General features: G+C 30.6%; 1 protein-coding gene across 1 annotated transcript in view; it reads left to right on the top strand.

Annotated features, from left to right (window-relative positions):
• Positions 1 to 19,771, top strand: part of da (transcription factor daughterless) — a 526,412-nt gene that overhangs the window by 68,953 nt on the left and 437,688 nt on the right. The window contains exon 2 of the mRNA XM_075363694.1: positions 2,427 to 2,473. Within this exon, the coding sequence (XP_075219809.1) occupies positions 2,427 to 2,473 (47 nt within the window). The remainder of the gene's footprint in view (positions 1 to 2,426; positions 2,474 to 19,771) is intronic.

The raw sequence follows: 19,771 nt of genomic DNA, 5'->3' as shown, positions 1-19,771 counted from the left end.
GTCCTATCCACTGGCCTGGTACATTTTGATTCAGGTATGCCCGTACATCCCTGTAGTAGAGCAGCGGGGCGTCATCCTGTTTTAATAACACCTGTAATTACTGTATATTTCACGAACGGAAGGGAAAACGAAATCGGCAACCGTGGTTTGGTACTTTTCTCCGATTACAGTACCTTCAAAACGGAGAGGCCCGATGAGTCCCTTAGGTGACAAACCGCACCACACATTCACACCAAGCGAATTCAGAGCCTTTTCCAGAGTAATGTGGGGATTGTCTTAAGCCCGGTACACACAATTATGACTATTTACAGTTCCATTAAATTTGAATTGTGCTTCATCCGACCGAACAATACTACCCGTAAATCCCGGTTCACGTGTAACCATCCCCTGAACCCGTTCACAAAATTGTCCCCTACGATCTGGATCGTCGTCGCTTAGCTATTGCACTAGCCTTTGAATGTATAAATGCATCTTCCCTTTCTCCAGAACGCGTCGTACAGTACTAGCATTTACCCCGTTCTCAAGCGATTCTTTCTTTACAGATTTTTGGGACTGAAACGGTTCCGGCACCGCACCTGAGGATTCATCGCTTGTAGCCGCGCGAGGAGCCCTGTCGGCATTTCTGCACATCACACGTTGTTCCGTAGACCTCGAATTTGTCTCGTAGATGTATGAAGGCCACCGTTTTGAACGTTTACTTTTACCACCGTTTGGAAAATTCAGTTTGACCAGAATGTACGCTTATTTTTCAAATCGGACCGTAGGCTTACTTTTCCAAAAAATTTAACTTGTAGGTAGGAAAATAAATTTTCTGTGACGGTTCAAAGTGTGGATACGTTTTTTTGAAACACTCTTTATTATATACTACAATGCTTAGTTTACTTACTGTTAGAGCGCGTTATTGTCGGACGGTTACAACTTTGTAGGTACGCTTTAAAATTTAGCTGTAAAATCCGGTAACCGTTTTAAATGTGTAACACTTTTTTTCTAATTCTTATTTTTCATTATAATGTAATCTGATATAAATTATGTTACGTAAATGTATTTTACCGTAAAGTAAGTATTGCTTTTAATTAAAGTACAGTTTCTTATTCCGTTTAACAGAAGTCGAGTTAATTTTGCGTTATCGTGGATTTATGTTTTGTATAAATTACCGGATTAATGTTTAAGGATTATACACTACATTGTAGTACAAGTTTTCTACATCGTATACGTTTATCTTGTTTGTACGATAGAATTTAATAAAATGTATTTAAAAAACGCATAAATATTTGAATAAATAGGTACACTGTTAAACGATTTGGATTTAATCCGGTTATACTTTATCGTTTAGGGTTAAATTATAAAGGAATTCATTATTTATTGAGTAATATAAAAACCATTATTGTTAACATGCGGGTTTTTAAGTACAACAACCTCGTGGCATTTAATGCATAAAAGATACAGTGACCTTTAAAGATGTATGTATTACTCTTTTATTAAAAAAAATAAAAAGGTTATTGTTATCTTTAAGCGATGTAAAACGAATTAAAATGTTTGAGCTAGTATATATTCTAAAAATTTTAATTTTATTAAAAATTTGTCGCAGTTCAACGATTTTATATTATTTTTAACTTTTATATTGTATATTTAAATATATTATGTAATTTTTGTACACTCTTTACGTCAGTATGCACTATGCTTCACTTGTTTTAACGGACTAGGCAACTGAAAAGCTGTGTATTAAGTCGTATTATATTTTTCACATCTTTATGTTTACCGATTTCTTTGTTACATCGTTGAATCTAAAAATAAATTTCAAATCTTTGGTATTTTTTTCTAATAAATGCCTCCGGGTACACGGTGTTGAAAAAAAAATACAACATAGCGGACGGCAGTAATTTTTTTTTCTATTTTTGAAAAAATTAAATATCGAAATAAACGACTTGTAAAAATAGTTAGGAATATATCGAGCGCGTGTTTGTTTGTTTGTTTGTTTATATACACATCATAAAAGCATTATTAAATCTAACTAAACGTATCTTTTAAATAAGTTACGGATTCCTTGTAGAAGGATAACGGATCGAAGACTGACCGAACTGATTAAAATTAAACGATACCCGTTTTTAAATTCCGCCTTCCGCCCGATGTTTGTTGTCGGGTTCTAACCGCCCTTCCTGATCCGGCGAACCTAAAACGAAATTCAAACGTCTTGTACGTTATAGTTTCACGAATCAGGGAAGCAGCTATTTACGGTTTTCAATTACAAAAGCTGCATCTTGAACATTGCAGATTTTCATATGGATCATTCACTCTGCTTTTAACTTTTACGTATACCGCAGAAAAAATATAAGATTTACGTATTTGTCTTTCATTTATTTGCCGTACTAATTACTTTTTATGTTTTGTGGGTAATTATGTTAATAGTGGATGTTTTTCTTTTCCAGAAAAAACGGGATTTCAGTCGCCTTATGGTAGCATGGACAATGGCATGGTAAGTATATATATATATATATTTTTTTTTTATAAATATTATCTCTTACATAAATCCAGTTGTTTTTCTTTCTTCTAATTCAGTAATTTTTTTCTTGTCATTCCGTAACTAATCGATTACTTTTTTAGTTATTATACTTGTGTTATATTGTATATTTGTATTTTTTACCGCTCTCTCATTTTTTGCGATGTAAAATGTTTCTTAGAAAGGAACCAAACAGGGCGCTAAGAATCCATTAGAAAAAGTGGCCTTGGGCGATCTGTTTAATACCTTGAATGCTGCTTATTAATTATATTATGGATATTATTAAATTTTACGTTTCATAAAAACCGAACCCATTTCAGATCCAATAAGTAAATAAATAACTTAATTAAAAGAGATATAATTTAAAATACAAGTTCTTTTTTTGCCGTTTCGAAGGCAGCTTAGTATTACAATAGATAATTTTGGCCGACGTGAGATAGCCGTATCTAGCCGATCGTAGTGAAACGAAATACGGTTTTCCAGAAATTTATCAAACGCAAAACCGACAGTTCTAATATTTTAGTATCGTGATTTAATTTGAAATAAAATATTGCAGTCCATCGCTTAGTTATAATTGCATTTGAAAATTTAAGTTAAGTATCATTAAATATTGTAATGATATGACAAAACTGTAAAAGAAATATGAGAAAATTCAGTCTGCCGATTAAATTTTAAAGTAATTTTAACAATCTTTATCAAGTAAAACGAGATAATTGATTCCAGCCGATTCCAGAGATCAAAGCTACAGAATACCCGTCTTTATTTGTATACATTCCCTCCTTATTCGTGTAAACGTTATAAAAATTAATTGATATCATTGTTATTGTATATTGTAAAGACCGGATGTAACGTTTGAATTACGCGGCTAGAACCTGTATCTAATGAAGTTTATTATGAAAGATATTTTCGTTACTATACAGGTGTTCAACCGATCAAAAGCTTAATCTTTTCAACCGCTGACCGATTTGAAGCGGGATTGATGTATCGGGTGTTTTTTTTCTTTAATTCTAATTCGATTTAGTAGTTAACGAGCAGAGGTTAACTTGAAAGTACGCCGATAGGCGACTAAGTTTCTATATTACACTGTTTATCCTTTTGTTAATTGTGTCGGATTCCGAGGAAGAGATATTTTTAACACCGATCGATATTAAAGAAAGGCAGAACTTATGACCGGTAACCTAATGCTACAGAAATACATTTTTTTTAAAATTAAAAACATATTTCGTAAACTCTAGGGAAGTTTACGACACTCGCTAAGCTCGTGTTGTAACTTCACACTCTTGTATCGATGGCTATCGTTATAGGTTTGTAGCATAATGTACTATTTATTTATTTTTTTAGTTAATTTATGCTTTTAAACTACTTTACGCGATAAGTATTACTACAGTTCGTTGTTTATAGAATTCTTTATTAAGTAGTTCGAATTTAAAATGCTATCTATACAGCTGTGGTTTTATTTTGTTCAAGATAAGTGATATTATTTCTGTGGCGTTTGAACTTTCCATTAATCGTTCCTAATTTTAACCATGTCAAATTATCATTTAAGAATTTATATCATCTTTCTTGTGTTATCAGATAAATGTTGGTGAAGGGGGGATTGTGTGACGCGGCCAGATCTGGGAATTTAACCGGTGCAGAGCTAATCCTTTTCTTTTTCAACGGTTTTCTTATGTTCGAAATCCTTACAGGTCAAATTTAGTAATTGAAATTTGACACACTTCTCGTTATCCAATCGAGCTGAAAATTTGCACACAGCTTTGGTACTGATGACAATATAATACACCATATTTAATATCGTACTAAATCCAATTTGACCGACATTGTGACAACATATTTCTTTGTTTACGTACGGATTAAAAATCATATGATTTGGTAACTAAGGGTTTGTTGTGGCAGCGAAACGAATTTGTTACGATAAGCTATCGTTACTGATTTGTTACTGTAAGTTATCTGGTTTTGTTACGACGAAAACCCGATTTGTTATCGTAAGTAATTGAATTTTGTTACTATAACAAAATCATTTGTCATCCTGAATTTTGTTATTTTAACAAAATCGTTTTTCGTAAAGAAGAACTTCGATGAATTTTTAAAGTTTGCTACAAAAAAAGGAAGAATGCGAATAAGGCTCGTAAAAAAGAAACGGGATATTTTAAACATCTGGTTTACGTATTTTCTGTCTGGAAATTTTAACATCAGTAATGATGCACGTCGCTCTGTTCGGCGAATGACTGAAAATGTCGATATAATCATGCAAAAAATTAAGCAAAATCAACCAGATAACAGGTTTAAATATATACGTTGCCGTAAGTCGGGTTCGCTCGCTTCATGGTTTAAGGATTGAAGAACTTGACAACACGAAGCTTACTGGAAAAAACCGTTCAATAACGGACGCTAGTATAGTTAGATAGAACCCACCGGGTTGGTCTAGTTGTGAACACGTCTTCCCAAATCAGCTGATTTAGAAGTCGAGAGTTCCAGCGTTCAAGTCTGCAAAAAAATATTTTGCTTTTTTTCAAAAACTTGCTTTATACGTTTTAGTCATAATTTAATCAAATTATTATCATACATTCCATGAGTTTAATTAGTAGGTTAATTTGGATTTCAAAAAAATAACATCATATATTGAAATTTCTTATATATTTATAAATTATCAAACAAATGTTCAATCATTTACTATACAAAGTAACGTAATGGTGAAGTTTTTGAATACTGAAGTTTTTAAGTCAGTTATTTTTATATGGATTTGAGTATTAGATCGTGGATACCATTGTTCTTTGGTGGTCGGGTTTCAATTAATCACACATCTCAGGAATGGTCGACCTGAGACTGTACAAGACTACACTTCATTTACACTCATACATATCGTCCTTATTCGACCTCTGAAGTAACACCTGAACGGTGATTTCCAGAAGCTAAACAGGAGAAAGTAAGTAAGAAGTATAGTTAGAATGAAAAAAAATTATAAGCCAATGCGAATGAATCGATGGCATTTGAATGAACAAGTGCGGGCGGGAGGCAGAAAAGTAACAAATAATTAAAAATAAATGTTTAAAACAACCGTTTTCTTTTAAACCGAAATTGCTCTAAAAAGTAGAAAATATATTTTTCAGTTATTGTAAGATAATCCAAATAATTTTCAACGTTTGTAAAAATAAAAAATTGTTCGCTCGTAAAATATTACTGAAAAATTTGAATAGCTGTTCTATGAGAATTAATAAAGTAAAAATGTGAACATAAATTAAAATGATGAGACAAAGTAATATTTTATGAGTGCAGAATGTTTTTCTTTTACAAATGTTGAAAATTATGTTGATTGTCTTGTAATCACTGAAAAATTTTCTACTTTTTAGAGAAATTTAGTTTTAAAAGAAAACCATTGTTTTACTTTTTTTAAATTTATTTATAAGTTGTACTTTTCCCCGGTTAAGTTATACTATTTATTTTTTTTTTAGATCTTTGTTGAATTTTATAACTAATATATGTGAAAAAATCACTTCGGAAAGTTTGATGATTTTGTTTATTAATTCTTTGTTCTTTTTTTAAATTTTTTTATTTTCTTAATTACTAAATCGTAAAATAATCGAAACGAATATATCATTGTAGTACAATAACTGATGGAATCCGATAATAATATTACAAAAATTGTTCAAAATTTTTAAAAACCTACTTTGTACATTTTAGTCGTACTTTAATCAAATTATTATCATACATCGCATGAGTTTAATTAGTAGGTTAATTTGAATTTCAAAAAACAACATCATATGTTGAAATTTCTTATATATTTATAAAATATCAAACAAATGTTCAATCATTTACTTGACTGAACAATCAAGTAAATGATTGTTCATTTACAATCATTACTTGATTGTAAATATTACTTAATTGTAAATATCATTCACCATTTCGTAAGAAAAATGGTGAAGTTTTTGAATACAGAAGTTTTTATTTCATTTGCATAATTAACTATCACAATTTTCGACGAAATTTTTATAAAAGATTTCTCATTCGGTTCTCTTTGATAACGCATTGCAAGATTTTCTTCCTGTTAATTTGGAGTTATCCAATTCTTGGATCCTAAGTCCATCTAGAAATCTAAGGCTGACATTCCCTTGACCTTCAGCAAAGAGCTATCGGATTTGTCATCTGCGACCCCAAAAACTCGGCATAATCGTTTTGCAGATTTTGCAATTTTTTTACACTCGCACCCTTAATTTACCCCTGTATGGGGGATGTTTTCAAAGGTAATGGTGGAATATTGCATTGTCACCCGACCTTAGTAACTGTGCAACATTTCATCAATCGGCAATATCAGGAAGTATGTTAAATGGATGCAAGGATGCATATGTTAAGGATGCAAGATTTGTGGACAAACATGAAAACAAAATATTGTGAGTTAAAGAAAATCAAATAAAAAGTGACAATTTTAATACTTTACTACTACTGCTACTTTACTTTCTATCTTTGAAATAAAAGATTTCATATTATAGAATGAGGTTTCAGCCGGCTATCTCTGTACTCCTTATTACACCTCAGTTTTATTGGAAAATGTCTATGTATAAAATTTTAATTAAAGAAGAATACATTTGGTTAATAGCACTTATGGAGATTTTTTTTAACGTTCTTAATTATCAGTGATTCTATGACCTACGGTTTCAGTCAGTGGTTTAAGTCGATATTTTTTTTTATTCATATTCCATCCGTATTTATTAGAGCGTCATAAAATTGAAACGAAGCATTGTTTTACGGAACTTAATCGGATGAAATTAAAGTCTCAATTCTTTTGTTTTAAGTTATTGTTTAAGCATAATGTAAAAATGGATTATTTTACGCGATAGCTCGTTGTATTCAGTCTTTTTTATACTTGTCGAGATTCACGGATCGTACTTTTCCTTTACATCCGTGTTCCGTACACTTTTAAAAACTTATTTTAAGACCTTTAAGGGTTCTCGTATTTTAAATTGAAAAAAATGGAATTCACGATAAAAACCCGGTTTTTTATTTTAATCTAGTAACAGGAAAGTCAGAACTACTTTTCTTTTGATAGCAGGTTATTAAAATCCTCTAACATTATTAGTTTTACAGCTCTTTACCCTTTGGCCCCATTAAATGATGCTTACAAGATTATTTACCTTGCTGTATACAAAAATGTGAGAGTTGTTGATTAAGTTATAAATAACATAGAAAATGTCTTTTAGGAATGTGCTTTATTGCCGAGTAATAGTACTCATCCGCATTATTTTTTAATAATAATATGCTGTGTAGATACTGATCCATTAAGGAAATGAAAAGAGACGCAAAAAGAAGAAGAAGGTATGCATGTTTTCAAGGTTTCTACCCGCTTTAAGGGGAGCAGGCACTTTGTATCTTAATAATGTTAAATTTATTTTCTCAAACATGGTTACCGCTGAAATATTTTAAATTATTAAAAAATAAAAATCCACCTTACCAGCAAATTAAATGTGACTCGAGATCTTTCCGTTTATTTCAAAACCATCTTCAGGAATTAAAATATTATAATTAGGTTAAAAAATTAAAGTAGTGTCAAAGGTTAAACTACTTTTACAGTCATAATTGTTTGCATTCTAACAGTATACTCAAAAAACTTATTAAGGCTCGAGTATACTGTTAGAATGCAAGCAGTCATGACTATAAGTATTTTAACCTTTGACATTATTTTAATTTTTTAACTTAATTATAATATTTTAACTCCTGAAGATGGTTTTGAAATAAACCGAAAGATCTCCAGTTACATTTAATTTGCTGGTAAGGTGGATTTTTATTTTTTAATAATATAATGATAAATTTTTCAATTTCAAGAACCTTTTTTTCACCTTAAAGAAGCACTATAGATGTGACATTTGGCACACATTTAGATATAACTTTATTACACCTGCTGACAGTTTTCCATACTTTTAAAATAAAATTTAAATTTTCTAAAAAAAAATTTTATATCAATTTTTTTAATTTTTAGCCTCATTATCCTAAGGCTGAAAAGGATTACATGTCCAAAAAACTGTCTGAAGCTGTATTAATATATCACATAGATCCTTACAAAATTTCATCCCTCCAAGTTGAATGGTTCTTATGAAAAGGGAACGTTAAATTAAAAAAGATTAATTTACGGTAAACGTGGCTTAAAAGCGGCCAATTCTGTTTTTAGTGCATCTCTGCACCACATGAAGGGTGATTTGGATTTTCCTCTTTGTTTTCAGCATCCGTTCTCTTCTTTAATTTTTTATTTTCTTTTTTACACATGAATTTAGCTTCTTCTTCAGCTTTTTTTATTCGAATTTCATCGATGTCGATTAAACTAATCATAGTATTCACCCCCGATTCGATACCAAGAAATTTAAAAACGTTAACTCTCCCGACATCACTCTCATTAAAAGTAACAGCACTGTCATATACACCTAACCTAAGAGTTTCTAAACTGACAAAAACATTTTTTGTGTCGTTCCGTGCAAACATTTACGTAACGCCAAAGGATTTTCCACATCTTTAAACAGAAGCTTAACAACTTCAACGATGGCAGATGTTACTGGTTTTTGAAAAGTATAATTTGCTCCCTGTGTTTTTTATTTATTAAACCTACACCAAGTTTTTCTATCATTAGGGCATAGCTGATTACTAGGTTTTTCATCCGTTGAAATCCTGAGGAAGAAAATTGCCCAAACTCCATGTTTCATGTCTTCAGCACTTTTTACATTTCTCATGTCCCGTACCGTGATAATTTTGGATGTTATTAATAACCTTATCAGACAATCTACCGCTCCAGAAATTAATTTTCTATCTGATAATTTTTTACTTTTCACATTTTTTCGTAACTTCCTCAGGTGTGCCCCCATCCTCTTCTGCACATGCTCGGTACACTGTAGCTTTCCGGTTTCTGTAGCACCGTAAGAGATAATTGAGATGATCGTTCCTCTACTTTTTTGAAACCCACTGTCACCATCATCTAAATATTTAATGTATCTTATACAATTTACATTTTCGGAACAGTTACATGTTCAGAACAGTTATCATCCGCTTTTCGGATGATTTTTCCATACTCTCAACTGTTTATGTTATGCAGCAACTGTGAGAGAAGTTAGATAGCAACTCGACAACTATTACATTTCCAGTATGTAACGAGGTGGCAGAAACCACGCCGTTTAGACTTTTGAATCTTCTGTCGCGTACTATCTAGCGCTACAGTTTTCTAGTTTATCAGGCATTTCAGATACATTTTTAAGAGTGATAGTATTATTTGAGAGTTTTCTTTTAGAAGAAAATGAGGATTCGTTTGATGAGTCGACCGTATTTTCAAAATACACAACACTAAGTAAAGCCTGTTTTTTCGGCCTTCAATCAATATTTCTCGGGTTCCCCTTTCGTTTCTTAATAACCTGCTTCTTCTAGGCATTTAATTTATTAAATTACAATTAAAACTTAAAAACACACACTGAAAAATACAAACATTAACAAATGAAAAACTGCACCCTATAACCTCAAAAACAAAACGCCTGAGTATTCTTATGAAAATACAAATAAATCAGTTCGAGTAGCTATGAGTTCAATAAAATTTCCCTTTATTCATAAAACAATTCCCTCTTCAACCTGTGTAACTGGGTAAAGTCTCGGTATTGTGTTCTAAGTAGCAACTATGACACGTAAAAAAACTATGAGCTTTTTTATATTTAGAATTTCTTTTTGGACATAATACGAGTTAATTCCTATAAATATAAATGTAAACTATCAAAAAATAGCAAAAGCTTTGATTACGTCTAAGTTTTTCTAGAGGAAAAATTAAGTTAAATTATGGATTACCATTTTAAAGGAATAATTAATACTTCGCTTCTCAGTCCCTTGAAACTCAAATGTAATGGTAATGAAGGACGAAATTAATGCTTAGATTATTGTTTTGTTTTTAAGAAAAATCAATTTGCCTTGAAATCGATCGATCGGTTCGAGATTTAATAAGATATTTCCTTGTAAGGATATGTACGAGAACACTGCTCCGTTTTATCGCGGTAAGAACGTTATAGATAAATATTAACTATTTCCTAAATATTGTGTAATTCTTTCTTTTTACTCATTGGTTTCCCTTGGGTTAATGTTGATTTAACTTCAGAAATAACCACGACTAAGAATTTTTTTAATTTTATTTTCTCGGCGTATGTAGCCAGAATAGTTATAATTGCGGGGAACAGTATGGCGATGGTGTAAAAAATTGAGTATAGGGTTTTTTGCAAATCTTAACGTTTTAGGTTCCAACTAGTTCATCTAGACCAAAAAGAACATATGTGTATCACACTGCTTTTGGCCTTATAACTCAGGACTGACCGGACCGATTATCTTTAAAATGGCTCAAATATTTCTATAGATGCGGTATTCATCGTGTTAATTTTTTTCAAAATTCGTTAAGGGGTTGGGAGAGATATCGCGAAAACCCCAATTTTGATTTTCTTCAGAGGCATTTTAGAGAAAATTTTATCAAGGCAAATATATTAGATACGATATTAGATAAGTAAAATAAGTAGAAATGAGCATATAGAGGAAATCTTGACAAATCGGATTAACAAATATTTATGATAATAATTTATGAATTATCAAATTAATCCTTTAAAATGCTAAGCTAATAAGCTAATAACAAACTTAACTGTAATAAAATTCCGATTTTGTTTGTATAGCTACATATATATATATATATATATATATACACGGCTGTTTTTTTACAAAGGATAAACAAGAAAGCATGATTTAACCGAACACGCTGTGGAAAATGTATCTATCATTTTCTTTATGAGCATTTTAAAATATAATCTTTAAAAGTCTTCATTAAAAGTGATGAGCAGTACAAATAGCTTATAAGGGTTGCCTTGAACGGGGGGTTGGGTGTGTAGGAATAGTAAGAGAGAGGTTTAGCGATGGGAGAAGAGGTGGAAACAAATAATAAAAGTGATAAAATACAAACACAACGACCGAGGATGCTTGAAGAAGTTTAATCAAAACTGAGAAGAGCCGAGAAGTTTCATCTTTTAAGTTGAGAAACAAATGAAGAAGGAAAGCAAAATCAAGAAGTAATGCTAGGAAAGCCATCCGAGCGAACATTCTAAGCTATTCTGACGACTGGATTACTTAGTGATACTGTGCGCTTTGAATTATTATTATTATTATTATTACTGTGATGAAAATACCCCTTCAATTCCTAATTAACTTTATCGGTTAGTAATCTTTATTTCAATTTTACCGAGTCTCTCACATCGGTCTGCACCGGTTTAAAAGCTAAATAATTTTGTTATAATATGAATTATTGTTTTACCTCATAAGTATTATGAATTATGTCGATATAATAAAAACTCGAAATGTGTGAAGAATCGTGCAATTAAGGGTTTCGTAGTTAAATAAAAAGTTTAAAAATGACGCAGAATAAGAATCTTTTAAATATTTTAGATACTTAGGCAAATATATTAGACACTAAATTCTACAAAATACACATATAAATAATATCTTTTTTGTTCTTTCTGTTTTCTTCTTTCAGTTTAAATATTTTTCAAAAATGTTTTGAAAGCTTATTCTTCTATTCTTCATATAAAGAGCTGACAAGAAATGTCTACAGTTTTTTTTAAATTATAGGTGACTAACCTGAAATGCTGAAAAATATTTTTTTTTTCTTTCTCCTATTACAGCCTTTATTGAAGGGAGTGTTAGATTTAGAGAAAATTTTACTTAAATTGTTAAGCTTAACACATATGAAAAAAATTTTCTTAAACTTTATTCTGTGCTACTAAAAAATATGTATTTTGCTTTTTTTACTGTAATTCTTTTGTTATTATTACAAAAAAATTTGTACTTGTCTTCATAGCTTAATGAGTTATTAAAATTAAAGTAGCGTTGGCACCAATATTATATTCCGGATCAAAAATAAGAAGCAATATTTTTCATTATTTTCATACAAGTTATACTTTTATTTTTTCAATATTTAACAATTTTCATTTAAATTAATTCTGTTTTTCGTTAGGAATCGCATCTTTATAAATAAATTTTTCCTAAATTTTCCCCACACAGTAAGAAAGCTCCTAAAATTAAAAAAAAATATTCGAAATTTGGGAATTTTGATGCTTAAATCTTATTTTGATAATAATGATTTGGCCGGCATATCCGGCAAAGTCGTGCGATATTGTCCCAGCTTTTTTTTATTACATTTAAAAGTAAATAAGTAAAACCTTATTTATTCTCGTACATTCAAGCCGTTCAGGTTGATAACTCCAACCAAAAATCAATAAAAACACAGGAATCAATCTACATTCCGCTACTGCATAAGACCCGCACTCCACTTTTAAGATCAATGAGAAAGAAAAAAAGATTATTTTTCAAACTACGTATTTTGTTACAAAATAAAGAATTAATAATAAAGACACTAGCTGGTCAGGCTCGCTTCGCTAGCCGGACCGTCCAGTCAGGGTGCTCTGCCCTCTGGACCTTCGATGCGTTCGTATTCTCATGTTTGTGACAGTATTGTACGGAAATATTTTAAGTAAAGAAATATTAGTGTGTAGAGAATACTTTTCTGAACATTATGGTGTTTTTATATTTAAAATAGGCTTACGGAGTGAGTAAATATAAAATGTAATAGTTTTTAATAAAAATATAATTTTTAACGCTAGCAACATTGATAACAGGGAGTTGGCGTCTTGTTCGTTTAGTCTATGTGTGTTCGTGTTAGGTTGTGTTAGTTGTCAGTCCATCTTCTGCTGTTGACGCAGAGCGGACCACTTAATTGGTGCAGGGCGGACCGCGTGACGCGCCGGGTGGTTGCGCACAAACGACTCTCTCCCGCTAAATAAAAAATAATTTTTTTACTGCTAAATATTAACTAAATCCCTTTCTTCTATTAATGAAATAAAATAAAATTTTAGTTCCAGGAAAGGGAAGAATTTGAGCTCGGTTAGAGTACAAATTTTTCATGTAGCAAATGATATTTTCAATGATGCGGATGATGCTTTCAATGCTGATGATGATTTTCTGATGAAAAAGCACGCTAGTTACTCTTAATTAATTAAAAAATAAATCCATGCTAGATTTAAGATATTTATTTCCAAATTCGTGAATGTTAAATTTCTGATATAAAATTTAATGATATTTTGTATTTAATCGATTATAGTATATCGTTCGTGCAGTAATCATTCGATCAAACGAATAAGACCCGCGCCCCGAAATTTTAAATATGTTGCGGGACTTACGCAAATAAATACGGTATTCTCTCTCTCTCTCTCTCTCTCTCTCTCTCTCTCTCTCTCTCTCTCTCTCTCTCTCTCTCTCTCTCTCTCTCTCTCTCTCTCTCTCTCTCTCTCTCTCTCTCTCTCGCTGTGTGTGTGTGTGTGTGTGTGTGTGTGGTATTTACAATTAATTTTTTTAAAGTTATAATTAAATATCAATTAGTTACATATTATTTTTATGTTATCCATTAGGGTTTTTAATTATTACGATGTATATGACTTAATAACTCACACGTGATAACTTTTAAGTGCATTTTATATCCTTTGTAAAGGCCACTCGGCATGCATTTGCCGATGTGGTAATTATATATATTTATTACGGCTTAGACATCGTTTTTATTAGAGAAATGATATCGGTATGTATTAAATAATATAGCATTTATCCCGTATATATTTATTACCTGTATGTCCTAATACGCTTATTGTTGTTATTAAAGTGCATAGTTTTATGATTTGACGTTTAAGTTGACGATAATTATGTTTTTCTTATTTTAATTACCGATTAAACAGTCTCATTGTAGTATATAATACGTTATTTCCGTAAATGTCGGTTGAGTAAAATGTGTTTTATCTTTATCGCGAGTCTTTTGTAAAGAGTCTCTTAAATCTTTTAAAATTTTCGTACTCCTTTAGAATAAATACATCATATTCGAGCGTTCGCAACTCGTAACGAATAGGGAATAAATAAATTTAGATTTTTTAGAAAAGTTAAGTAACGGTAACCGAATTTATTGTTGTTATTTATTTTTGAAACTGTCGTACCTGTTATTGAAAAACACTTAAAATGAAAATGAAATAAATATTAAAAGCGAAGGATTATTTATAATAAAATTTTCACTTCGTATCGTGTGGTCGGTTATCGCTCATATCTTGTAAATAAAAATTCATGTAAATCGAGACTACAGTATATATAATAAAGTATGGCTGTAGAAAGAATCGATTTGAGAATGAAGAGCTATTATTTTTATTTTCTCGGTTATAGCGTGATTGTTACCGCAGCACCATACCTATAAAGGGAAAATATAATGATCGCCTAAATTTTTGGATGTCGGAGTGTTTACAAATGTGGGTGTTTCAAGAAGATTCCCTTTGATCACAAAATGTTATAAAAATTCCGGAAGATGTATATATTTACGTGTATACGTGTGTGAGCCCCAGAATTTCGATTAATATATCTCCGGATCGGTGTGACACAAATTCTTCGAAAATGACTTTCTGTATATGGGGCATTGTTTGCATTAAATTTTGGAAGAAATTAAAATAGGAGAAGAGGTAGTTTTCGCCATTTTTATCTTCTGATTTTTGAAAAAACTGAGCTTTAATACGATGAAAATTATTTTCATTTTCAACTTTTTCGTCGATCGGATTCATGGGGGTTATGAAACATTATTTCTTGTTTTTGCTTTCTATCTCGAAAATCCGTTGACCAAAAAGTTGAAATTTGTGTGTGTGTGTGTATATATATATATATATACACACACACACACATATACTTATACCGAATGACCCACTGAAAAACTTTCAGGACATGTTTTACTGGTGAAAATAATGAAAAAGGTTCATATAAACATAGGTCAGGAATCGCTTTGTTTTCGAGTTACGGCTAACGAATGATTTCGCCCGGATTTTAGCTCTTCTGATAAAAAGAAGTCCTACTCTTATTTTTGGGATCCAAATTAAGGAGTAAAGTCGGTGGTTTCTTATGTAATTTGAGCTGGGAAATAGGATAAAAAAGGTCCCAGAACTGTAACTCCAGCAGCTTTTAAGATATCCGACGTAAAACACAAAATTTGGTGTCGAAAAACAAGTTCTTTTTACGTTTGTAGTACAGTAGCTTTGTTGAATGACTAATAAATGCGGAAGATTTAGAAACAAAACTTGTAGAGAATTTAATTCTGAGAAAATTACCAAATAAATGCAGCCGATAAAAATTAATTAAAAGCTTTTAAAAATCGTTTTTTTTATTGAAGCAACACAGATAAAAAATAGAAAATCATTTTATTTCTATACGTAATGAATGTTTTTTTTTTAAACAAAACTAATTACTGAAAATAATTTTAAAAGAAATACATAATTTATAAAACAATATTTTAGCTGTATATATTCAATAATTTACACAGGTAAAACGAAATATGTAAAACGTAAAACGAAATGTAACTTTAAAAATAATTTTAAAAAATTGTGTCTTAGATTGGCAATACTAACGGCTGGCCAACAATGAAAATTGTGTACTTTGTTTGAATCTTTTGTCATAAATTGTCATACAGATAAAGGAAGAGTGTGTTATCGTATCGTAGTGTATAGTTTACTTTCATAGAATTGTAAACTATTTAAAAAATATATATTCTTAAGTTTACTTGGTATTTCCTAATATGACATTATCTACCTGTTTTACCAAACCTGGAAGGGTATTCTATAACATTCACAATATATTCAGGAAAAATTATTACTATAATTTAAATTCTTTCTCTTCTTTTTGCATCGATCATTCGAAATTCTAGTATTTACAACGAAATCAAAATATATTTTTCTACATTTATTTTGTAGAATTCAGATTGCGTATCGATTTCAACAAAAAAAAAGGTTTATCAAAAGAAAATTGTCGTGGAGGAAAAACCGTATCATATTTCAGTTTACAGCCGTATTTAATAAACCATGTTTTCCATTTAATTAGGTACTTTTGTGAAACGGTTGAATATAATTCTGTAGAACGAGTTGTAGTTACCGGTCGCACGTTTTCTGCTTTGAAGGACAACTGAAGTGGTAGTATTCTATGTGTGATGTTACGACTAAAATAGAGGGACTGTTTAAATTTTTCAAGAACGGTTAGCTTTGATGTCCTAAATTGAGTCGGTCCGAACAATGTGTTTTTATTTGAATCAGGTGTGTGAATTCTTTGAATTTCTACTAGATTTCTTTCTATTACATTTATTTGCATTTTTCTTTGTTTATTTAAAAAATGTTAATAATTTCATTTTTCTAATGGTGTTCATTTTTTCTTTTTGGTGGGCTCTCATTTCAACTCTTTAGCTTACATCCTTTTTTTCTGTTGCTTTTGTGTCCCATTTGTTTGCCAATTGTTTTTTTATCCCATTTATGATGTTTATTTCTCTATGTCCTTTCCAAATTAAATATAAAATCTTTGATTTAGCCGATATTGTTGTGCGTGCGGCACTCAAATGTTTTTTGATGTTCAGATAATTATTAATGATTTTAATTTTTTTAATAATTTCTGGTACTGTCTGTTTATCAAGTTGTGCCTGTTATTAAAAATGTTATATGAGGTATAACATTTCCGGTTAACAAAAAATTTATATTTTTCTCGGTGTAGATTTTAATTTTTTCATTTTTTTGACGGCACGTTTAATTAGTCCAGAACAATATTTTTTTTTTTTTTTAAGTTTCTCCGGTTCGATGACACGTTATATCTTTTATTAATTTACAAATAAATTATTTGTTTTTAATATTTGAATTTTTTTTATTCATGATGTACCGTGCTTTAAAACGAAAAATATAATTAAAAAAATTCTTACAGAACAGTTTTAAAGTTAAAAATGATATAAAAACCTTAACCTGGATCTGAGCTAGCTTTGGCTTTATGTTAATCTTTTTCAAAGACTACCGCTGAAAGCGCTGTGTGTTGTGGGTAAGTCTGTGTATAAATTTGGTTTTTAATGTGTTAAATTGGGTTTTATATGTTTACGATATGATCTGTTTGAAAAGTCTGTGTGATTTGGATAATTTTTTATTTAGAATGTTGTTTGTAAGTATTTTTGTTTTAAACTCGCTCAATTGTGTCAAGTTTACGTCGTTTGTTGTTCAGGAGTAAAGTTTTCCATCTTTTTATTGACATTTGTGGTGCTTAGCTTGTTTCGATAACCTAGTTTGCGAAAATGGATTCAGCGGTGGTGAGAAGCACTTTATGTATTTTTTTTGTAGTGTAAAATCAAGTCCTTTTTATCCTACGTAGAACTTACTGCAGTTCTAAGGTCGAGATTGTTTTCACCCTGATACATCAGTTTTGTTGGATCGGTTGTATAAATTATTATCTAATAAGGCGTATTTTGTTATATTTGTGGTTTGTATGCAATTTTTAGCCTCTTTTTTTAATTTGTGCGCAATTTTTTTCAGTATTGGTGTTAATGTAATGAAGTTTTATGAAATTTTTCCTTTTGTTATTCTCAAATTCGGGGAATATTGGATTTTTACTATAATTTTATAAGATCGTACATCGTTTACAGATGGAAAATGACATTTCATATACATAATTAACAAAATAACAAAAAAGAGATGATACGTAGTAGTTTGTTATCGTTTGACGTTTCATAAGTACTTTATTGTCACACGAAAACTGGTATATTTTCATAAACGTATACAGAATTTTCACAGATTATTGTAAGTTAGTATTGTTTACAGATTTTTTCTACATTTATAAACTAGTTTTAGACTTTTCTTTATTAAGCGTTAAACTGATCAAGGTCTACCGCTTAAACTAATTCTATTTTCTGTGATAGTTTAAAGAAATAACCGGTTAGAAGGTTTTTTATTTTATTTTATAATAATGTATATCGTCGTATATATTAATTTTTCTGACATTTGTTCCTTTTTTATTATCGGTACGTAAATATTAAACGGTGACATTTCTACATAGGATCCGGGAAGTTTCGGATTCTAATCCCGTTCAGGCGTGATATTTTTCACCAGCTAAAAAATGTTTATCCTTAGGTTTTAAGGTTACGTAATTTTAAATAAAAACGTATTACTATTTTTTAAACCGTTTTAGCCGACATAAATTGTGAATTTAGATAATAGTTTTTCCCTCGTGAAATAAGAGAAAAAATTATTATTTACCGAGAATTCATTTAGAGGTATGTTGGAATAATACAAGTTAGTATAAAACTAGCAGAAGATTTATGTCGGCTACGTTAGCCATTAATAAAATAGAAACAAAATGTATGAGGGTGTACACTCGGCGAGAGGGGAATAAAACATTAAGTCCTTGTTTTTTCCCCTCCGACAAGAAAGTTGCTTTTGCGAGACGAGTTTTAACGGCACCCATTAATATCTTGCTGCTTCCACTTCTACAACTTAACCTATACAGTCCCCGTAGTTATTTAAATGTTTGCTTGATGTCGGTGGACCGCCCTCCGGCTACGTTTAAGTACTTATAAGCACTCTTTACTATATAAACTTACTGCTCGGCGGTTCTATTTCGTTAATTGAATATCATTTTAGTATCGTCAAAATCCTTGTTAGTTCTCCATCCGATTATAACGTAATCGTTTCGGGTCGTGTTTGTTTCGTTTCTTTCTGACGTCCGTTTAAAATACTTTGTAATTACGTCGTGTGCAAAAATTAAAATAAAACCACTCGAAACAATTTATTACGTACGATTTATTTTTCTCTTCATAAATTTTGCACTCGTCGGTCTGATGTGTACTTGAATTTACCGACATTGTAATGATTTCCGCTACAATTACATAACGTACTTCTTGAACCGATTAATGCGTACTTTTAATTATTTTTTTTTTTAAATGAAGATATAAACTATTGTCAGTAATTAATTGTAAACCGATTAAAGTCGATCTGTTCACAAAATAGAAACAATTATTGTTAATTTAATTAAACGTTAATGCGTTGTGTGCGGTCGTTTAGCTATTTGTTTAGTTGCAAAGTTGTTCGTACTTTAGATTTGTTCCTATCTGTTTGTGTTATAATTCCTTCTCTCGTAGTTGTTCTGTTTACATCATGTGTTTGTCTCAGCGTAGATTGTTGTTTGAGTTTAATAATATCCTTGTTTAATAGGTCACTTCATATTAGTTTCTTTTTCTGCTTTTTTTTTTAAACGAATAAATGCGTAATTAATTTTTATCTCGTTAACTTAATCGTTCGAGTTTCATCACGATTAAATAATTGTATGTCGAACCGATACGGAAAAAAGCGATCGTTTATGAAAATTGTTGGTACTAAACACTGTTGTCTATATCGCTAAATGTGATGGTATTTTAATTATTAA

Source organism: Lycorma delicatula, chromosome 4, assembly GCF_047948215.1.
Source record: "Lycorma delicatula isolate Av1 chromosome 4, ASM4794821v1, whole genome shotgun sequence".
Taxonomy (NCBI): Eukaryota; Metazoa; Arthropoda; class Insecta; order Hemiptera; family Fulgoridae; genus Lycorma; species Lycorma delicatula.
The sequence above is the reverse complement of the archived record's forward strand: the minus strand, read 5'-3'. Positions and strand labels throughout refer to the sequence as shown.